At 37.7% G+C, this 24,018-nt stretch overlaps 2 protein-coding genes across 6 annotated transcripts in view; one reads left to right on the top strand and one right to left on the bottom strand.

Annotated features, from left to right (window-relative positions):
* Positions 1–3,587, bottom strand: part of Sap47 (Synapse-associated protein 47kD) — a 66,909-nt gene extending 63,322 nt beyond the window's left edge. For all 4 annotated transcript variants that reach the window (XM_083124040.1, XM_083124042.1, XM_083124041.1 and 1 more), the window contains exon 1: positions 3,263–3,587. In XM_083124040.1, the coding sequence (XP_082980166.1) occupies positions 3,263–3,426 (164 nt within the window). In that variant the 5' untranslated portion in view covers positions 3,427–3,587. The remainder of the gene's footprint in view (positions 1–3,262) is intronic.
* A 578-nt stretch (positions 3,588–4,165) lies between these two features.
* woc (zinc finger protein without children) overlaps positions 4,166–24,018 on the top strand; it is a 95,214-nt gene continuing 75,361 nt past the window's right edge. Inside the window, exons 1-4 of one of the 2 annotated variants that reach the window (XM_083124039.1) lie at positions 4,166–4,288; positions 12,847–15,120; positions 18,536–18,646; positions 19,234–19,486. In XM_083124039.1, coding sequence (XP_082980165.1) covers positions 12,895–15,120; positions 18,536–18,646; positions 19,234–19,486 — 2,590 coding nt within the window. In that variant the 5' untranslated portion in view covers positions 4,166–4,288; positions 12,847–12,894. Of the gene's footprint in view, positions 4,289–4,624; positions 5,133–12,846; positions 15,121–18,535; positions 18,647–19,233; positions 19,487–24,018 lie in introns of those variants that run through there. The other variant, XM_083124038.1, reaches the window with a different exon arrangement.

The raw sequence follows: 24,018 nt of genomic DNA, 5'->3' as shown, positions 1-24,018 counted from the left end.
CAAGTGACAGCTAACACATAATGGTTAAGTGCCAAATATGAAAACAGTTGACAAAATTTGATTCAATAGTAAATAGTCAAATTAGAAAACTAGCAAAAATGCAGCAAAGGACGTAATAATGTAAATGCATTAAAAGCAAATTTGTATTAGAATTATTAACTCCTTCTAAACAGTCCATCAACACAATTATGCATTGATCAACATATTGTTCTCCAGATTTCCACAAGCATTCTGGATTTGTGCACAAGCCACAAACATATGGCCAAGCATTAAATACACCTAAACAAATTAGAACAGATCAACCAGCACATGAAGTGAAACACTGCAACACAGAATACACAGCACAATAGGTCACTTTTTGCACATCTGAGGCCAACATATTGTAAAAAAAAAAAAACCTTGATGAAAATTCAGATCGGGAAAGAAAAACAACATTCAATCTCACTGTTTACTCTGTATAGCTGCTTACAAAACAGAGGTGTATTTTTAAGGTAGATCCAGACATGCTGAAAGTCACATTCCTGTGTACATTTAGTGTAATTGAACTCTTATTTACTCCAAGTAAAGGAAAGTTGAATCAAAGCAAAATTCGCGACACTTGTTAAACTAATTGATTCACTACATACATGCTTGTGAATGGAATGCACATATAACTATTTTCACCAGGTGGTGAAGCTAGCTTTTGAGCTATTTTCACCAGATTTCAAACTGCATGTGCATGATCTACAACCTGGCCTGGCCTGTTACACGGATGTGTGTATTCTTTAGTTGTTGATGCGTATGAAGTTTACATCGGTGCGTATTTATTTTTGTGCAGGAGAAAAGTACATTTTTTCCTGCATGCCATGGAGTTGGAAAAATACCACAAGGTGTTCTGATATGAATTAGTGGTGCTAGTATGTGACATTACATCAGGCCCATAGCTAGAACTGACCTCCAGGGGGGGAGGGGGGCTTTGTAAACCAAATCCATGTTTCAAAAGTTTAATAGTATTAAATGAAGGTAAATTATGTGTATCGGGGGTCATTAAATTAATTTAAAATATAAAATTTAGAAATATCATACAAATACTACAGTTTATTTTTCTATATCTTCTAAAACATCTCTTGAAGTGCTAATTACTGCTACTGACATCATCTCTTAATACACACTCCATGCTATTTTTGGTGATACAGATATTTAAGTTAAAATGTACAATATTCACTTCAATCATAGTGCCTACCGTACATTCCACCCCCGGCCAAAGCAATAAAACTTGGGATCTGTTGACATTTAACGCAGATGCAGAAGGAATGTGGATAATGACATCAAAGTCACACATTTCTGTCAAACGAGAGGCTGCAACAGGGGCAGGGAAGGTACAGGTAAAAGAGGCTCCCTATGAAAGAACTTTCTCAAGTCTAGAGAAGCTACTAAACACTTGCTGCTGCTTAGACTTCTGCTCATAAACAGAATATATTCTGTCTACATTTTCACTCTTCACCTCAAACAAATTAGAATATCAAATTGTTTTACCTAATGTCAAGGGGGCTCTCGGAAGTACCAGAAGGGCTGGCGACCCTGTCTGCATTACATAAGTAAGAAGGCGTATTACATTCCTAAATGCTTTCATTGTTAGTTTAGGCAGGTCAGGTTTAGGGCTATTAGCATTAAAATTACTTCTGTAGATACTCCTAAACACATGAACACGTAACTTCTGGTCATCAGCATTTTATGCTCTTTTCACTACCTGGTGACAGTAGTAGTCGAACCATTTATAATTTAAAATAACTTCTTAACAGTCAGTTCAGCAACACTGCAAATGAATATAATAAAATAAGATAAACTATAATGTTGTAGTATGTTATGATTCAGGTAATTACTTTTGCTGGTGAAAAAAGCCACATATGCTGTTCCTAGCACCTGGTGAAAATAGGCCCTACATGCTATTCTCACCACCTGGTGAAAATAGTCGCAGCCATTTACATATGAACATATTTTCATACAGGAGATTCAGAAGAATTACACAAATTAATAATTTCCAATGTATAAGCAATTTATTCTGCAGCAACATAAAGGGTAACGTAACTAATGAAGAAAGTGTGTGAGCATGTTAACAAGTAATTTTCCTCCATTAACCACTCCTTCTAGTGAATCATGTAGAATGCAGTTCCTTCTTAGTCATTGTCTCCCCACTGTCCCAATCTTGATTATCTCAAGCTTTCTTCCCCATGCACTAATGTCCCTTATTTTGTTGCTAATTTCGCCAGGTCAATTCTTTGCCAAAAGTATGTGTCTAAATCTTAATAGTTTTTTTCCACATTTCTTTACCATGTCCAAGTTTCTGTGCCATACAATTTAACACAAAAATGCTCCCAACAGCTGGCAACATGACACAATCTACTATTCTGAACCACATATCTCCCAAAACAGTGAGTGAGAGGGGGAATTTGAAATCAGTATGTAATACGAGATTGCATGAATATTGCTTTCATTTCATTATACATGCAATTGAGTTTGTAGACTTAATGAATTTACAGTATGTAGGCTACATATATATATCTATTCATTTGGTCAGTAATTCGAATGAAACAGTCTCTAGTGTTACTAGAAACAAAATCTTAACAAAACAGAGAAATTAACTTGAGAAATCACTTTCTTTGACCTATATTTAGATACACAGAAACAGGTTCTGCAACTTGAAAATATGCCTATGGGGAAGAATATATTGTGGATATTGCCTGAGGATAAACACCTTAGTCATGTGGAGATTTTAAGTAGTGGCCCATTATCTAAAACTCAACTTTCCATTCAGAATCAAAAATTAGACTAATTCATACTTCCCTGGTTTCCAATGAAACACTGCTACGAAAGCACTCTTGGAGAAACAGAATTGACGTATTTTTCTGTAATGTTAATTTTCTATTCATGCCCTTATACCCTTCAATAAATAATACATTTTACTTTGTGTATTCATTAGGTATAGAAATGAAATCTGTCATACTTCAGCACGTAACTGGGTATGAAACCACTTCTTTCCTTAGTGTCAAAACTAAAATTATTCATTGCTTGTGACTGGTTCATTGCTATCAAAATTACAACAATATTGTTGAGATGCATCACAAACCGAAGTAGCAACTCTCATCACTTGCCTGCGTTTGACAGGTACAGAAACGATAGCTGCCAACTAGGTCTCAGCATCTGTTGAAGGTACGATGAATTATTTTCTCCGTAATATGTTTATAAATACATGGAACTTCAAGTAAAAATGTACATCTCTCACCTTATATCTTTCTTCTCTGCAGATTCCGCATTTATTGGCTCGTTCTCCGCGGATGGAGATGTTACCTTTCCATCTGAGCTTCTACGAGATTCGTCTTCTGGTTTTTTCCCTGGACCTCCCATCCAGCTACTCATTTGATTTGTAAGACCGGAAAACATATCCATTTCTTACAGCAAACTTCACTATGCACGCCAACAAATATAATTAAAGCTTATTGACACGATACACACATTCTCGTAATTCACTAATCAGCTGACGACCAAAAATCAGTACAGCGTCAACTTCAATATTACTGCTGTTATGGATCGAAGATCTCCGCTCTACTTTCAACATTTCTTAACAGATGTCAGCACTTTACGGGCAGCAAATGGCTCTACCCAGTACATTCAACAGTTACGCAGCTCTTGGCACGAATGAGTTGCTATGACAACTCCACTCAACTCTCGCGAGGTAGAACAAAGTAGAACACGACCCACTACATTTCCTGAACTCTTGTGAACAAGTGGATCACCAATAGATTAATAGATTTTCCGACATCTTTACCACACGTTGGCTGCTTAGCTTCGTTTAGCAGAATATACGCCGCTCCTCGCAAAAGCCATGAACTTCTTAAACAACACAAATACAACACCAATTCAAATATCAAATTAAATTTCCTCCACTCATATAACGGCTGAGCAAATTATTAACTGCATGATGTGAATTATGTACATGTTTCATTATTTACATTTTACAGCTGTGTTAGGAAACTGCCTTCTGTTCTCTATGTGATGTGAGCTTCAACTGCTATATGTTCAGTTCTCAACACTTCCCAGAAAGCTACGCTAAACAGTTACACTACTTATGATTTAACTTTGTCGTAAAGTTGAGTCGGATTGGATACAGTCATTGCCGCCATCTAGCGTTCGAAGAACGAGAGAGGGTGGAAAACCTTGCAGTGTGTATATTCATAAGTTTTTGGATATTTATTTTGCAACTTAGGACTTTTGTCAAATCACCAAATGTTAATAGTGGAATTAGTAAGAGGTGAGTGGGATTATCCTGTTTGGTAAGAAATAGATGAATACTACTTGTACATGCGACACATAATTTATTTGTGTTTCTTCTGAAACTAGTTTTGGTTCGCGGTTTTTTGTTTGGTATTCCTCGAGTCGGCCTATGGCACAGAAGCGGCACAAATTAATGTAGTTTATAATGTGATTAGAAGATATAGCAACTCGAATCTTACACATTTAAATATAATAAATATTAATTCAATATTTTTAAAAAAATATCTAGTTATGTGGCGTCCAAAGTCAAAAACTTAATATGAATTTTCACTCGAAGATGTCGCTACTGAGATCGGCACCCTGGGTGGAGAGTAGAAATGTCTTGTATAGTTTGTTCATCGCGTCCTTTGATACTTTTCAACACAACAATTTAATAATGTTATCTGCAGCAAATAATAATTACATATAAAAAGCAATGTTAGAGTTACATTTAATATTAAACGTTAATAGATCGCATTTGCATGAATCTCTGTACATGGCCTTTCCCAACCACGACACGCTTGTTTTGTAGGGAGTAGCTGGAACCAAACATTATAACCCTGTATAATATTTTTGTATATATGCACTTTTTGAGTCGAAAGAATGGTTTATAAATCCCTTCTCGTTGGATAGATCCATGTTGTATGTCACATATTCATTGAACAGATCGCTGCATTAGTTCAAACATTGAAAGCGAATTGTTTATGACTCGCGTTTTCAAACTAATTTCTCGTGTAAAGGATACCTATGTATACCATAACACAGTTTAACATAAATCTTGCTCGGAAAACTCCACTCTACTATGCAACATAGGTTTGGAATATGAGACAATGGGAAACTGTGTAAGTCACTTTTTTAACTCTTCGTACTTACTGTTCTTCCTCTGGTTTTAAACTGGGGTAGAGAAATGCATGACACTCAGTCGCCATGGCACCTTAATGTTTTCACCTATTGCCGGGTTTTCAAATCCAGTTCTAATTTTTAAGAAATTTACATTACCTTTACCTTTTTATATTATGGTCGTGACTATTTCCACCAGGTGGTGAGAATAGCATAAAGGCTATTTTCACCAGCAAAAGTAATTACCTGATCATAACATTGTATTTTATCATATTTACAATCACGGGCAGTATTGGAGGCCTTCCGGATGCATAGTGGTAATGTCTTCACCTTGTAATCAAGTGATCCTGGTTTCGTTACCCGGTGGAGGCACATAGTGGTTCGGATCCCACTTTTAAATGTAGGCCCAGTCCCTATTAGCCTAACTGTCCATAAAGTGGACTTACAATCTCATTGGCAGTATTACTTAAGTTACTCCTAAGAAGTTAATTTAAAATAAAAATTGGTGCGACTACTACTGTCACCAGGTAGTGAGAAAGGCTGCGTCCGGAAATCCTACACCCTTAATTTCTACCACATTTCAAAGCTTTTCATCCAAAATGAAGTTTCTTCTAAGAAAGGGTGTTCTTAACTAGGGTGGAAGGAATTTTTTAGAGATCTACGTGATAGGAAACTTACATTTTTGTAATATGAAAATTCCTTACCTACATAGCGTGATTACGGTTTTTCAGGGCTTCCATCATGGATTCCTGTCACAGGCGCACGTCTACACATTGTCTTTTTCTTCTTATGAATGGATTGTGAATGTTTCGGTACCTTCCTAATGTTTGAGTGAATTGTCGAAAAATAGTGTTGGGCAGGTTTTAACATGCCTTTATATGGACTATATAGAAAAAGGTGGGGCTGCGGTAGGGGGTGGTAGGTTAATTACCCCAGGAATCGGTGGGCAATTTGGGTCAATTTTTATGAAAATTTTTGTTTAGCCCTGAAAAAGTGACTGTTATATATCCATCGGTATGGGTGCAGGTGGCTGCTACACAACTGACATGGCCGCAAGTAGATTTCCACTTTAAACGGCTGTACACTTGTAAATATTTGTTTCCACGCTACAGAATTTTGTTTTTCACAATTTGCAACACACAATCCTCCTAAAAAAAAGAATTCACTACCTAAATCGAGGGTGTAGGATTTCAGGATGGGCCCGTGAGAAAAAGCGGAAATTGCTGAAGACCGGAAATTACATTATCTGGTGTTGGGAAGTTTACAGAAATAGTTATGCAAACAGCCCTAAACCTAACCTAACAACAAAAGCATTAAGGAATACACATCATGTGACACATTACCAGCACCAGTTCATATTGGAACGCCTTCTGGTATTTTTACAACTTCATAGTGTGCAGAGAAAGTACTTGTCGTCCATACAAAAATTCACGCTGACGTAAGCTTGATGCACATCAAGAACTAAAGAACGCACACATACGTGTAGTAGGCCAGGTTGTAGATCATGCACATGGGCAGTTTAAAATCTGGTGAAAATAGCTCAAAAGCTATCTTCACCACCTGGTGAAAATAGTCACTTCGTTTTAATATAATAAGCAGAGTATAGGTTTTTCTGAATCACTTGTATCAGTGAATCAGAATAATAGTAATCATGCCATTATAAATGTTTGCACTGTTGCTAGCAGAATTTAAAATCTGCAGCTATGTGGTAGAGTTGACTACATGTTAGATTGTATTGCATAATTATTTAGGTATGACTGAAGATGACCAGACCTCTCTCTGATTTTCTTCATATTTGGTATACTTACTAATTGAGGCCTGCTAGTGATGAATCTGAAGTTAAAATTTGTCGGAAACATCTAGAAATTGCAAAATAATTGTGAACCATTGACGTGTGGTTAGGTTAGGTAAACATAGTTAAAATTTCGTGTCGTGTTAGTATCAGGATCTAGAAATTTCAAAATAATTGGGAACCATTGACGTGGTTAGGTTAGTTTCAGTTAGGTTAGGCACACCTAGTTAAAATTTGATGTCGTGGTACTATCAGGAATACATATTTGGTTGCAAAACAAAAACTATTTCGTGAAAATCAACGGTTTCCATTCTGAAAACTAACTTCTTATTTTCGCTTATTTTGCAATTTCTAGACGTTTCCGACAACTTTTAACTTCAGATTCGTGATTAGAAGGTTTCAATTAGTGAGTATGCCAAATATGAAGAAAATCTGAGAGGAGTCCGGTCATCTTCAGTTGTTTCGTTATTTGTGATGTTACCGGTAGGACCTTCGTTAGGAAGGCCACTCCGGCGCAAGAATTGATTACTCTTAATCCAGTTTTCTATTAATTAATAAATTAGATGTTGTAATTGCACAGTTTACAGGATTAGGTATAATACTGTTAGCTTCTCACCACTCCATACTGAGTCATACGAATGCTGTTGCCAATGCATTTATGTTGTCTTCTCTACTGAAGGACCATGCAAGAAAGTTCTGACACACTATCTGCATTGCAAATCTTTCGCATGGTACTTTTTCTACATGCTTTTGCACATTCGTCGCAGCTTCCCTTGAATCTAAACATAAAGTTCTTCCATGCCAAAATCCTTGTAGAAGCCGTACCAACACTAGAACTTCAACGAACATTTATTTATTTATTTGCTTATAGTTTCAGATACAGTACTGAAAGACCATTTTATACTGAAACTGTAGCAACAAGAAAAGAAAAAGAACAAAAAATAACAACAAGACAATACAAGATGGCAGACTGAAAGATAAATTGTTACATGTACATTCTGAGTGATTGTTGGAAGCTGTATTCTGACAAGAAAGTATCAACATTTACAGGCAGGTTATTATATAGTGGGGAAGCCTATAGTAAAGAGACCACTGTAGCAGAGAGAGTCTTGTAATGGGAATGTGAAGGAGCTTTACATTGCAGGTTGGCTGTGCGGGTACTCGTAGATGAAATTGGTTGACAAGGAATTCTGTTTTAATTTTGCCATTAATGATTTTATGCAAAAATTTCATATCTGCTAGTTCGTGACAAGTGTGTGGTGACGGGATGTTCAAAATAGACATAATATCTGTTCTATGGAGATGTCAGAGAAGGTATTCTATGGCAAGGAAAAAGCTGAGGACAGAATCAAGCCTGGAAATATTAGTTTTAGAAGCCATAGTCCAGATGAGAGAGCAGTATTCAAGAATGGGGGAGAGAAAGGATTTGAAAAATATGCTAATGGCTGATTGGTTTTGGATTTCAGGGAACCTGTACAGAATACCAAGAAGACGCATGGCTCGTTTAGTAGAATATGTAATGTGGTCATTGAAGTTTAGCTTTTCGTCAATGATAACACCAAATTCTTTTTGATGGGAGTGTTTTCGAGAGTATAAAAGGAGAGCACTTTGTACCTTTTTTTTTAAGGAAATGGTGAGGCAGGAGCATTTCTGACGATTCAATTCAAGTTTCCACTTAAAGAGATGTATATTTATGGGAAGACAGTGTGTCGGCCAGATCATCCATGTAAGGAAGAAAGAAAAGTGGGCCTAAGACACTCCCCTGGGGGACACCAGACAGGATGGGTAGAAAGCTGGAAGAGGCTACAAACAAACCTTCCATGATGCACGCAAATTCTCTTTTGAGCTGCATAGTGCCAGCAAGGTTTGGGGTGAGGGGGAGGGGCATAACAAGCAGAAGCGATTGACCCTTCCAACAGGGATGCAGCAAGCTTTGGCAATGCCATTTGACAATTTGTCCATGTGGTTAGATTTTGCTGATTCAACCCAATGCTGGCATCTGCTCTTTTGATGTGAAGGAAACAGTTATGCATCTTACCCTCTAACTTAGTTTGTACCAAAAGTGACATTGTGATAATTCCATCAAACACAGCAACAATGTCTGGTCTGTCTTTAAATTTTCCAAATTGTACATTTCAAAGGGGAAGCATAAAATATTATAGATTGCAATCACTTACATTATGTAGTCAGTCTTGTAAATTACCAAGCATACGTTTGTTAGGTAATATAGAGCAAAAACTTATATCCTAGCGAATGGTGCTTGTTTTTGCCTCTGCAATTACTTTCATAATTTTATTAGAATAATTGGCTTGCAGTCATGTTTAATATGTGGAAATTTTTTTCGCAAGCTGTTTCATACAACTAGTTCAGGTGAATTAGTACCCTCAATTACTGGGAAATGTCATTAGTGCACAAATTTCCAAGGATGTCCAATAAAATGAAGTTTCAGTGTATCTGGAATTCACATTGTAATTGTACAACAAAGTTCGAAAGTGAACCTTGACATTTGAGTGGCATTTCCCAATTTATGTCAGCTTAAAGAGAATGGGGAAAAAAGGTTTATGTTTGTTTCAACTACAGGGTGGCTCAAAAAGTCACAACACCCTCGGTACAAGGCCACTGCAGTGTGCAACATGGAAATGGTAATGACCAATCATTATCAGGTCAAGGGGGAACCACATTGATGCCACCCGCATGGTCGGTGGCTATCTTGAATTCAACTTCAGAATTTTAAATGGGAAGGGGGTGATATATCAAATCAGGCTAGAATTTCACGAGAAATGCAATCAATGGTGAAGGTTTTTTCAACGTATATTTAAGCAGTAAAAAGTTATGACTGAATTCTTGTACTAATTTGCTCCTTTTCGAGGTGTTAGAAAAATGCCTTAAAAATTTGTTTAGCGCATCGGTAATGCATCGAGATCAAAGTGATGGCTAGGGAGAGAAGTTCGCATGCCATTGCACACGATTTTAATCGGATATATACACACAAAGCTGTGTATTATGAATGGTTGTCGCAAACAATTACAGTGTGATGCTCCCATTAAATGAAAAGTCCTTCGCAGTGACAAGGCTAATGTTTATGTTCATTAGGAAGTTCATAAACAGAATATTCGATGCTTTTTATCTGATAATTCATGTTCTACAGATCAAAGCTGAATGGTTAGTGCTGGTAAGTTAATGGTGTGTTGTGCTGTGTGGAACACGATTGGTTAGTCAATTTTCCATCAACGGAACCTTAAATGCTTAGGGCTACTTGGATTTGTTAAATAAACAGGTTTTTTCATCCTTGCTTATGGAAGAAGGTACTTTTTGCAGTTTTTTTTTTCAATAGGGAGGAACACCAGAACACTATGGGAACATTGTGAAGCAGTTCCTGTCCAAAGTTATTTTATCAAATAACAAGGGTCGCATATTCTGTTTATGAACTTCCTTATGAACATAAACATTAGCCTTGTCACTGCGAAGGACTTCATTTAATGGGAGTGTCACACTGTAATTGTTTGCGACAACCATTCATAATGCGCAGCTCTTCATGGACGTATCCGATTAAAATCTTGTGCAATGGCATGCGAACTTCTCTCCCTAGATGTCACTTTGATCTTGATGCATTACCGACGCGCTAAACAAATTTTAAGGCATTTTTCTAACAAAAATGAAAAGGAGCAAATTCAGTCATAACTTTTTACTGCTTAAAGATATTTCGAAAAAAACCTTCACCGTTGCATTTCTCGTTAAATTCTAGCCTGATTTGATATATCATATCACTCTTTTCCCATTTAAAATTCTGAAGTTGAATTCAAGATGGCCACCGACTGCGTGGGTGGCGTCAATGTGGTTCCCCCTTGGCCTGATAACGATTGGTCATCACCATTTTCAAGTTGTGCGCTGCAGTGGCCTTGTACCGGGGGTGTTAAGTGATTTTTTGAGTCACCCTGTATGTTCGATTTATTGTTGCGTATATAGTCGCACAGGCGTTTCATGAGATACTTCTAGCTGTAGTAGAAACAAAAAATTGTAGCCTAGCAATGGAGCAAAAGTTGAAAAAGAAGAAGAGTGAAAAAAATAGTTTTGTCTTCTTCTTTTTCCTCTCTTGCTACTATTTTTTGTTTCTACTACAACTAGAACTATCTCACCAATCTCTGTGTGACTATATACGCCTTCTGCACTACAGCAGCACAATGCGGAGGGTGGATATTTCTCAGATGTAAAATATTATAATCGATCGTTACTTATTTGTATTCATTCAGTGTTTGCTAGTACAGTTTGTGGTACAAAAATAAATAGAACATGAGTAAAAATCAACAACCAATATTAGGAGGTTACATATTAGAGCCATTTTACTATACTAGGCTAAATATTTGTAAGCAACAAATGCATCAATTAAGAAATTAGTGATCCACTCTCATTTACATAGCTGCAAGACAAAAAAAATTCTAGTGGCCGCGGTGGCTCGGTAAGTAACGCATCTGACTACCATGCTAAAGGTCCCGGGTTCGTTCCCCGGCCAGTTCAAATCCGGTAACTTTTCTAACGGAAATGGCCTCGGCACCCACCCAGCATCGAATGACGTGGGTACCTGGGGGGTAAAGGGGGTCAGGGGTGTGATTCTGATCTCATCACCCCCACTCACAACCGGATCAAGAAAGTGTAGTGCGTTACCCCCACACCCCCTATACACCTTCATGGCATGGTGCTAAGCACAGGGGGGGAGGGCACTTTACATTTCTTTTAGTCACATTTTTGCAGCTTGCAAGTGGTAATTTCAAATCGATTCCTAAACTGAGTTGTGGGAAGACCAGAGTAGGGTTTCATGGCTTGGTTGTGGAGCGTTGATGCAAAATGTCAGACCAAAGTTCAATCTTTGCTTGAAGGAAACAATATCACAGTACACATAATGTTTCTCATCCAGCCTCAAATCAATGGGTGTCTGGAGGATAAAGGTGACCAGAGCATGGTGCTGATCACATCGACTAAATGTTCCTTCTTACCATGGTGCTATATGCTCAGGGAACTTTACATTTTTCCACACCATTTTTCTTCTTGTATTCAACATTGTTCAAGAATGTTTATGTAGAAACCATTCTAAACATAACATTTCAAGGGAGACTGTTGACCAATCAGAGTATGTGGAATTGAAGGGGAGGCACTGAAAGTTTTGAGAAAGAAAAGAGGGGTTCGACAGTCGTATTGGAATTTTTTAATCTAGGTTGTACAACAAAGATTTCCATGGTGCAGCATCCCTTGAGAGCTAAGGTCTGCCAAGCATCTTTTCATTGGATGATTGTCAGCACACAAAGAGTCCCATAACCACTGTTTATCTGGCTTTCAAGTTCAGGCCCCACTACTTCTTTTTTCAAGTAGATCCCCAATTGTCCTCTGGGGGCTGGGTCAACGTTAGACTTTTTTTGGTTTCCACTGGGCTCAGGACTGCCGGTCTACAGCAGTTATGTGATAAATAAAATTCAACTGTAAAGTAGAACAATTTTTGGTTCTTGGACTTTAAATTTGCATTTTATATTAACAACTAAAAACTACTTATATCTGTGGAAATCCATTTTATCTTTTGTGAAACTTGTCTCCTGCTGTCTTGGATTGCATTTATAATACAGAGAACCTTCTTTAGAGTTTCTAATATAATGTGAAAAGAAAAAAATTGTCTGTGTTACAGCTAATCTATATATTTCTCTTTTTTGCTGTAGTGCCATTTTTTGGTATAATGTGATTTTCTTTGGTGTGCAAACACAATTTCTTTCAGAAAAAAACATTGTTCAGTGCCTTTCAGTTGTTGATTTTGTAGGGTCTTGGACCTGTGTTTCAGTGGCAATTGAATGGTACATGGAAGGCCTAAGAAGGAATTTTTGCTTAAATGTGCCTGTTGTGATACAACTGTATGTAGTTATACCTTTTATGTGTATTTTCAGATATCAAGGGTACAACAAGCAGATTGGGATATAGGCCTAGTTAGAAAAATGGAGAAGGAGAAGGAGATTGCAAGCAGCAAAGCAACAGACATTCCTGATGGATCGGAAGAGAATGCCAGTTCAGCAAAATTAGTGAACAAAGCAGACACTGATATATTACATGAACAGAAAAGTGACAAACAAGACAATGTGAAATCAGTGAACAATCATATTGAAAGTGACAAACCCTCTTCTGAACCAGATCTTAGCCCAAAAAAGAGTGATGTTTTAGCAAAAGATGACAAGCAAAGTGAAAATGCAGAGGAAAGTAGTGCGTCGAAGGACAAAAGTGATTCCAGTGTTGTGGAAGATCAGAAAAAGCCAAGTGTGTCAGGTGATGCAGCAAAGGGATCTCGTGATAGTCCTCTGAACGTGTTGGAAGAATCTAGGGAAAGTCAGATGTCTGGACTAGACGAGTCTAGGGAAAGTTTTGAACCTTTTGCGGAGCAAAATTGTGATTCGTCGTCTCAAGATGTGGAACCCTTGCAGGATAGCGATCCATTACGTTCGTCAGGCATATTGGACACATCACAAAATGCTATCTCGGATACGTTCACGGGTCTTCAAGCAGAAGGTGCAAGTGAAGGTGAACACTCAAAGTCACGTAGTCAAATTGAAAGTGAAAATAAGGATGATTCTAGTAAAGACAAGGCTAAAGGGGAATCTGTGAGTAAAGAGGATACGGAACGTGGCTCTAGTGATGTCAAGGATAGTGATTCTGCAAGCCGTGATAAAGAAGAAAGTGTTAGTGCTCAAGATGAGGAATCGATGGAAGTGGATTCGTCTGTTCCTGAGAAACTGGAGGCAGCTGCATCGGTCTGTGCTGAAAAAGAAAAAGAGACTGATGAACCCATGGATGTGGATGAAGATGTGGGGAAAGGTGATGGTAAGAAGAAGGAAGAGGGATCCAAAGAAGCAGAAAATGTGGAGAAAGTGATAGATAAACCTGGTGAAGAGGGTGAGAAGAATGATGACAAAGTGACTAGTGATAAGCCAGCATTTCAAGAGACTAGCAAGGAGGGAAAAGGAAAAAGTGCTGAAGTTTCAAATGATGAAAATAAAGAAAATTCTGGTAGTGAAAATGAAATGGCAGTCGATGAACAGCCTCATGTGAGTAAATCAAGTAAAGATGATAAAAAATCTCCAGAAATTTCTGTACAAGATGAAGAAATGGATGAAACAGAGAAAGATGACCAAGCAAAAGATAAACCAAGTGGAACAAGTGATTCGGCAGACAAAAAGAAAGAAAGGGCAACTGAAATAAGTGATTCAGGCAAAGAGAAAGAAAAGCGAAGTGAAATAAGTGATTCGGACAAACCGAAGGAAAAAATAATTGATTCGGACAAAGAGAAAGAAAAAATAAGTGATTCAGACAATGGAAAGGAAAAATCAAGTGATTCAGAAAAAGAGAAGGAAAAATCAAGTGATCCAGACAAAGAGAAAGGAAAACCAAGTGATTCAGACAAAGGGAAGGAAAGATCAAGTGATTCAGACAATGAGAAAGAAAAATCAAGTGATTCAGACAATGAGAAAGAAAAATCAAGTGATTCAGACACTGAGAAAGAAAAATCAAGTGATTCAGACAAAGGTAAAGAAAAATCAAGTGGTTCAGACAAGAAGGAAAAGTCGAGTGAAGTAAGTGCTTTAGACAAAGAGAAAGAAAAGTCAAGTGATTCGGACAAAGACAAGGACAAGCCAAGTGAAGTAAGTGTTTTAAACAAAGAGAAAGAAAAAACAAGTGATTCAGACAAAGACAAGGAAAAGCCGAGTGAAATGAGTGATTCAGACAAAGACAAGGAAAAGCCCAATGAAAAAAGTGGTTCGGATAAAGAGAAAGAAGTTAACGAGAAGATTTCGGAAATGCTGGACCAGCCTGTCGAAGTGGATGAAAGTTCTGAAGCAGACTGTATTGTTCCAGATGAGGGGGAAACTGGATTCTTGATGAAACCAAAGGAACCTGTGCCTGTTGAAGATTCTGCAGAAGATAGTAACGACAAAAAGGTTAACGATGCACCTGATAAATCCCCTACCGTCAGTAAGGATTACACTGAAGAACTTGTGGAAATGGATAAGGATGGTGCAAACAAAGAAGGACCCAAATCTCCAGACAAATTAGAGAAAGGTCAGAAGTCGCCCAGGGCGCACACTCCAAGACGAGAATCATTGGATCAGAGCGATATAATTAGTGAGAGACCTCAAAGACGAGCTGCAAAGAAAGCTGAAAATGAGATCAAGGTAAGGAATTTCCTACACTTTTAAGTTTGGTACTGTTAATTGTTATTCAGAACTAAGTTAGTTTAGAATTGATAACAGCCCAAGTTGCAATTTTTTAATTCATATTTCATGAATGTTCGCAGGCATTTTCTTCATGTTTTAATTACTATTTATATCTGTTAGCACATACTTCAGAGTTTTAGTGATTACTGTCGTCTTGGTTACACACTGCTCCTGTCATTTAGGTCACGTGTGTGGTACAAAGGAGTTTCGTAGTTTGGTTAGGCAAGGCAGGTTTAGGGCTCTTAGTATTCGGCTAACATCACTAAATGTTTTTGATATTAGATTAGGCAGGTCAGGTTTAGGGTTCTTACCATTACAGTAATTTCCCTAAATGCTTTAAACATCTCATCGTGTTGAGACAAGCATGACACTCCTTCAGTTCTCGTGTCATCAGTAGTCTGTAGAATTCCTTGTCAATAGGAAGCAGAGTTATTTGCGTAAGGTACCTTTTACATCTTCATTTTGCCGATAAATAGGACTTTTTGGAAATGCAAACTATGCTAATTACTTTCAGAAAGCCTCAAATTTATTTTCATGTTCATTTCCACCATTCTGTGATACTTTCTCCTTCTATGAACGGAAAAATCTTTGTTGATGGGAAGCACGGATGCTTGCGTAAGGTACTTTTCACACTTTTTTTTGCTAATAAATTATACTTTTCGAAACTCCAAACACTGGTAATTACTTTCAGCAATGTTCAAATTTAATGTACCAATCATTTCTACAATTCTGCAGTATTTCACCTTTCTCCTATGAACCTTGGAAATAATCATTAAACTTTCGGAACTATTACCATTATGTCTAATGTTTGGGTTCTGGCAGAGGTCACGAATGGTGCAAATAACAATTTGTGGTAGAATTAAGCATTTTAAATGACTAGGGCTGACCGATACCGATAGATACTTTTCCGGCATTTTGATCATTCTCGGGGTCCATAAAAATGTCATGCAACACTTGCACATGTCTAATTATCCTGGAAGTTATGCAAAATTTGAAGTTTCCATTGCTTTTGTACCAACATGATGTGAAAAAACTATTTTGTGATTATATAAGAGGTATTCTTTTATTACGAGGCATATTTTTTTAAGTAAGTACCGTTTTGATATGTACAAAAAACAAGTAAACTTTTTTTAACAATTTTATTGTTACATGAAAGACCACACTTTTATCTACTTTTCCACGTAATTGCCACCAATATTGAGCCACTTATCATATCGAACAACAAGCTTTCGTATTCCGTCGTCATAGAAGTTTGCTGCCTGAGTTGACAGTCACTGCAACACGGCCGTTTTGAGGCTATCGTCGTCATCGTGGCGCTGACCTCCGAGATGCTTCTTCAGTTGCAGAAACACGTGGTAGTCACTGGGTGCTAGATCAGGGCTGTATGGAGGATGATCAAATTGTTCCCAGCCAAATGATGCGATGAGATCTTGACACAAAAAGTCAAGGTGCTACCTAAACATTTGCTTTTGTGCTCCTCAGTTAACATTTTTGATACCCATCGTGAGCACAATTTTCGATAGTTTAAGCGTTCGGTAACAGTTTCGTAGATAACACTTCTTGAAACTTCATGGAACTCCTCTGATAACGAAGAAATCGTGAAGCACCTGTTCTCTTTCACTTTTTCGTTGACTTTCTGCACCAAATCGACAGTGATCACTGATGGTCGCCCACTCCGTTCCTCGTCATAAACATTCTTTCGGCCTTCTTTGAATGGTCTTACCTATTTGCGTATCATTCCATCACTCATAATGTTTTGTCCGTACACTTCACAAATCTGACGGTGAATTTCAACTGCTTTCACGCCTTTAGCACTAAGAAAACGAATAACAGTGCGTATTTCACAGTCGGCAGGATTCTCAATCGGCGGAGGCATTTTAAATACGCAAAAGCAAATGTATACACAATCTATTGTTGCCGCAATGGCGTCTGTGGCTTGCCAACAGATGTAGGTACACAGTGCGCATGCATGGGACACCGACCACAGCGCTGCAGTGGTGGAATTTCAAAACGGTACTTACTTTAAAAATACGCCTTGTATATATTTTTTAAATATTTTAAATTAAATATCTGGTAAATTCACGCTTATGATTGGAGTGGAATAATCACTCTCTAATATTAATCAATGTTTTGAACAAGTTTTAACTTTGATAATTTTAATTCATCTCCATTGGTTTGGTAAGAGTACTGCTACCAGTTCAAAGTAGTGTCAGCTGAGTCCTATTAATAACACTAGTAGTTTTATGAATGTTCTTCAACTATTTCCAGGGTGAATGGTAAACTATATATTGTTTGTGTGGGAAGTGGGAAGTAAATATTACCAGTTTGGAATGAAGCAATAGATCTGTTTTAAATCTCAGTGGTATATGATTGGCATGGAGTATGATTCAACGTTTGATCACCTGTTGAGCCTAATTTTTCACTAAATGTATCCATTTTATTTTTCAGTATTCCAAGCATAACATTTTAGCCTTTCCAGTGGCATAGCAGTAATGCTTTTGCCTTGTGATCAAGGGGTCCCAGGTTTAATCCTTTGAAGGGACAGTGACGGTGGTTCACATATTCCTTTGAAATGTGCATAAAACAAACAACATCTCATTCACATTGGAATGTTATAACAGTTGATCAGCATAGTACCTAGGAAGAAATTAAGAAAATACTATCTTCCTGAACAGTGTGCAAAAGTATCAATCTGCATAGCATTCACTATAAAGGCTGGTTTTTCAGTATCACAGGAAATGTTGGATGATGCTTAATCTTAACTCTGAATTGTATGCTTCTTGTGGAGTAAACAGGATCTGAATAGTTAAGTTATTGATCTCAATTAAAAGATCATATCCTTCACTTTGTAATAGCTTGGCTCAGTGTATTTTGGAAACAACTGTTTTTGTTTAATAACTGGAGATTCAATACATGTGTCAGAATATTAAAGAGAGAATCTCTTTGAGCCTCCTGTATAATATAGTGGCTAATTATAATTAGACGTAAGCAAGTTACTAAATTTTTGCAGAAAATTTAATTGTAGAGGTTCTATTATTTGATAACTTCTACAAGTGGGAAAAGTTAGTAACTTGCTAACGTCTAATTATTATCAACTGCTTGTTTTATTCGCCAAACCTTGTAATCAAGGAGTCCCAGGTGCGAATAACTTCCAGTGGGAGTGCATTGCACAGTGATTCAGTTCTCACTTTAAACCGAATTAGGCTGTATGAGAAAACAAACTTTTGAGAAAATCTTACCATGTGCCATCAGAAAGTTTTTTGAATCATATTTCATGAGCAGCTGTGCAATACAAATTCCTTTATGGGGTACTGTAAATGGTTGTCTGTGTGTATGCTTGGTTAGATAAATTGATGTATTAAATGTTTTGCAGAGACTTGCCGCAGATGTTCTGTACGATGACATGGAAGAGAGGAGGCATGCTGCAGAAAATGTTGTCGAAATTGAAGATGCCACAATCCAGACTTGTTACCAATGTGCCAGGGTACGTGCAATTGAGAATTTAAGTTACTTTATATTTAGGGCTGCTTGGTATTGCAGTATAGATACAGTGGAACCTCAATTTTATGTTTTCTGAAAAACTTAAAATTCAGGAAAATGTAAAATTAGGGAAAATTTTATAACATTACTACATTGGGACCATCAAAATTGAACGGATAGTGTGAGAAAATGTAAAATCAGGGTTCCACTGTACAAGTTTTGTGTTTATTTGGTGCCAATACCAAGCTTTCAGGGTTTTCAAATACCAACATAAGTATGTCTGTGTGTATATTTTGTGCATATATTATATGATCTCCACATGTTTACTGTTCTTTTTGAAATATGATTTATGTCAAAAGTATTGAATGTTGACAGGTATTGTTTCTAGCTCCTCATTCTGGGTCAGTCATTCATTGTTGTACTGTTTTTCAATAAAATACATTCACTAAAGTATAGTGCAAGAATTTTAGACTACAAATAGACTTTTAAGTCAAAAATAAGTTTCACTTTAAGAATGAATAGATTGGTGTTGTATAGCGATGTTAAAATTACTTTTTAAACTATGAATGTTATTTTTTTCTCTATTTTCAGCCTGTTGCATGTAAATTCCAAATTGTCTTGCGTGGCAAAACAAGATATATTTGTAAGGATGAGTGCTTTAATGCTTTCCGCAAAGGTTTAGCAAAAACTGGGTCCCAGGCTTCTGGAACTGAAGCTGGTAGGGTGTCCAAAGCAGGACATCGTTCGATCACAAGAAAATGCTCACAATGTTCCTCGGTTGTAGCCGGAGAGGAGAAGACCCTCTCTTGGGAGACTATGGACTTCTGTAATGAAGAATGTCTGGGTAAGTTGAATGGGACTTTGGTTTTTACATTTCTTATCTTCTAAGTTAATTACAGTCAACTCTCGATTCTACGACCCCGGGTATAACGACCCTCTCGAAGTAACGACCCTTTTCCCGGGAACCGTGAAAAATTTAGAAAAAAGTTGAAAAATTTGAGAAAAAAGTTAAAAAATTGAAGGAAATCGGCCGAAAAATGCGGTTGTTTTTTTCACTCATTCCCTTCACGAGCGCTCTACCGTTCACAATTGTGTCTGAACTAAAAATAGACACCACTAAATTTTTGAGTGATATCCAAAGCACTTGGCCTCTGCCCTCCCCTCCCTCAAGTGCACCAATGTTACCCCGCACCCGACAGCCGCTACCCAACGCTCCAGGCTTGTTTTGCCACTCTTGCTCTTGGATACGCGAGAAGAGAAGATCGAATGTGCTTCGATGTTATTTTAAATCGACCTTGACTTGTTTCCTTGTCCTAAGAGCTGCTGAAAACTCGCGGGGGAGGGAGGGGAGCAGACCGAAATGACCGCTGGACTTGCAGTCTTTGCCAATGTGTATGGCACATTTCATCGATAAATACACCAGCTTGAGAGATAAGATCGCAGGAAGGTTCCAAAATACAGACGCGTGGCACCTGGAAGTCTGGCCCGTCTGTCCAGCTCTGACCTAGAGTTCAGAAGGTTCCCGTGAGTGAGCAACTCTTGGCCTTGTAGCCGACAACTTCCGGTAACCGCTTTCATTCAAAACGTGTTCCTTTTTCCCTGTAACACTTCATAAAAATGCGAAACTGTTAGAGATAATCAAAACCACATAGGCCAACTAAAGATCGTCAACCCGCTTAATTCGTTGTCATCCAGGTTTCCATAAAAGTTTACTTCGATCTTACTGCATCATAATCCCACTTCATATGTTTTCCTAATTGTGTCGATGTCGTAATATCTGCCAAAAAATTGTTCCGTTGGCTGACTGACTTCTCCCTCTTTTCCTGTCAGCAAACGTGGGGGAGGGGTGATGCCGATTGTTTCAGCCACGATTTTCTTGCTCGTGTGTGCACAGGGGCTGATTACAGGCGAGGGTGGCCCTATTCTTTTCCTTTGACGTCTGAAATGGGGCAACCAGTTCTGGATATATTCTTGAAAACGAACAAAAACCATAGAACAAGTAAAAAAAAAAAAAGTGGCCCTTCCTTTCCCTAGCTCATTCTCCGCCACTGGTGTGCACGGCAATGTTGATAATTGCAGAATTCAATTCCTATTTTTTTATGCTGTTGTCTGCATAGCAAATATTACCCGTATTATTGTCTGTTGCATGGTAAAACGTAAAGCAAGAGTCATTTCTTTCTTCTTTACAATGCTGTTTAAAGTTCCGTCTTATTTTTCTCTTCCGCCACCTGTTGCTCGAACTGCTCGAACTTCCAGCCGGTCTCCTTGTTTTTACGCTGCACCTGGCGCCAGTGTTTTGTCTAGCGTCTGCAAAGCGCTTGCTTGCTGATAACAGCAATGACTCATCCAGCTTATTGTTTTGAATCTTGCAAAGCTGTTTTGATTTGACGATAAGGAAATTCGATCTCCAGAAAGAAAACAAGAGTTAAAACAACTTCATGTTCTGGGCCTTCTGTTCTGATAAGCAAAACTGTAAATTTAATTCGCATCAGCCTTTTCTTCAGAAACATTCGGAAAAAAAAATGTAGGAATGTTCGCTGAGACCGATTAAAAAGACATTATTCAAGGGGAATGGGTGTTTGACATCGAGAATAGTCCTAAATCCAACATTAAATTGATTAACCTGACAGTAAATAACGATCTACCATTTTGATATGTGAAAATGCGCAATTTCATAAAGCTTGTTTTAAGTTCATTTTATGCCGATGGGCTAATCCGGACTAAATATAGTTTAAAGTGAAATTCAATTCCAAACCCGAATGATTATCGACTGCGACGCTGTTTAATGACGTGTCCTAGAATACGCACTGGGTGAATGAAAACAGATCGCAAGTTGCCCGTTTCCTTTTTCACGCTGCATTACAATGCAAGTCAAGGAAGGAGTTTGGACTGCTCCCTTGAATGGGGGAGGGGGGTGAATAAAGTTGGTTGAAGCAAAGAAAACACAACCTTTTGTTTACGATGTATTTTACACTGCCAGAACGGAATTTACAGCCCCGCCCATTTTTTTTGTGCCTAGAAAGGTTGTGTTGTTTCTCCCGAGAGATCTAATCTTACCAGTTAATCTTGTAACAGACAGTGCTCCAGTAGACCTGTATAAAATCCAACCTTCATTCTGCCAGATATCTCCCGACTTTTGCTGGCGCCAGTCTGACTGGTGTCAAGATTCTTCGAGTTTCGCTTGCAATAAGCGAGACATTGTTTTCCTTTCCATTGGTCTCAGTGCAAACGGGTTTCTCATGAACTAGAATTGTAAGAATTTCCTGGGAGAGCAACGACGGTGCACAATTGAAAGAAAGTAACATTATTTTAAATCCTTTTTTATGAAAACATTTTCATGTTCTGTTTTCCTTCTCGCAACACGCGTCATGTGCATAACAGGTTGTATAACTACCAGGATACATGGTGTTACCATCTCCTAGGCATCTTTATGTCCGTTTGAGCACCGTTTAAGCTGAAAATTGGTGCAAATTCCAATAACGACCCCTTCGAAACAACGACCCTTTTCCCGGGAACTGTGAAAGGTCGTTGTATCGAGAGTTGACTGTATCTAGTTGCAAGATGAAAGTCTTACAAACCTGTCTTAAAATTCTTACCACTAACACAAAGTCATCATGTGTGCTGTCATAACTGAAAAGTGAATTAATATGTTGATGCCTAGTTAAGTTTTCCCGTGAACTGGTATACGATGCCCAGGTTTAAGGTTCGACTGGACCTTTGGCTGATGCCAGGGAAGCAGTCTTCAAAGTTTCCTCTCCTACATGTGGCAGATAAATCAATACTCACCCAACCAGAGTTTGCTCATATAATATTTATTTTATTTATTTATTTAAAGTGTTTTTAAACTGCCGAGAACAGCTTTTCAGCCTTAATAACAGTAGTATTACATGTTACACGTTACAAGGTTACATATTACAAGGTATCCAAAACCACAGTATTGGACAAGAGAGCATTTCAAAATATTTAGCAAACATAACCTAAAACTACAAGAATTTTAAAAAAGCATTAAATAATATACAATTGTTACATTTCAACTATAGAACTACGTATAAAAGATTTCTTAAATAATTATCCTTATATATAAAGTTGAAATTGTTTTAACAACATTATCAATATCTATCTCACGGTATTCGAATTATAACTGTTTATGAGATACAGAACATACTTGTTATTTTTGTAGTTCTTATCAAGACACAATAATTCGCAATTTCCTCTCAAATTATATGATTTCACCTTAAGCCTCGGCTGGATGTTTCTCTCAACAGCTGAAAACTGCTTCTCCTTCTATTGACAAAATCTCCTAACATATGCTTCCAATTTCGATGATACTCTGCAAGGCTTTTCTAGAAGGATACACGGAGTGATGTAATGATAAAAAAATCAATTTGGGATTCTAGTTTGGTGTACAAAAAATTGGAAATTCAGCATTAATTGGATCTGAAAGCAGCTTTAAATGGGGCGTTTGAAGAGTTTTAAACCATTTTAGCATTTAAGTTCAATATTGTGCATCTTAGTGTCGTGAATTTATATAGATAATTCCAAGCGTTTGCACAATATCTTCAACAGAAATTACATAATTTTATTTTAAAAAAGACAAGTATTTAGTTCCCACGCCTTCTGCAAGTTCGGGGATTTTCCGCTTATGGCGCTGCTGTCGTTTCTGGGCAAGCAACCCTCTGAATGTGTATGCTCCCATCTGTGGCACCGGTCATGTACCGCTCGGAGCGGAGGAGGGGGAGGGGGATGGTTTCACACCGCAATTTGTAAACTTATCTTTATTTGACATCTGGTTTATGTTTTGTCCGCGCAAAGACCTTGGAAACTCAGGGAAGTGCATTCATTCCTTCAGTGAGTGGCTACTGTCAAAATACAAGACAGACAGTCGAGGATGTGAATCGCCTTCACTTAGTTTACACAAATTACGTCGGTTCGTACAAGTCTGATCCGAAACAAGAAAGCCAGTTACTTCGTTGACTTACTCTGTGATGCTCTCCGATTTTTTTTACATATCTAGGTTATATGCATCATTATGGGAATTGAGGGTGGTTCAGAGATTCCCATTTTCGCATTTTGACTTTTGTTTTTACCTAATACAATAATTATACTTATACTAAATCTTTTGCGCCGCGCTGAGACTCAAGAACTGACTTATTTTAATTTATTGAGGCTCAAATTAAATAATAAAATAAACATTTAAATTAACGTTCATCATCATCATATTATTATTATAAAACGTAAAGCTCAAAATTTAATAGGACGACAATGCTCTGTGTGAGTTTGGTGTGGAGTAACAAAATTTTAATAAATTTATTTCCAAACCATGAATTTCATCTGAAATTAATGATCTCCCCGATCGCATAGTGGTAACGTTATCAA

Source organism: Lepisma saccharinum, chromosome 6 (assembly GCF_977018435.1).
Source record: "Lepisma saccharinum chromosome 6, izLepSacc3.1, whole genome shotgun sequence".
NCBI classification, from domain to species: domain Eukaryota; kingdom Metazoa; phylum Arthropoda; class Insecta; order Zygentoma; family Lepismatidae; genus Lepisma; species Lepisma saccharinum.
The sequence above is the reverse complement of the archived record's forward strand: the minus strand, read 5'-3'. Positions and strand labels throughout refer to the sequence as shown.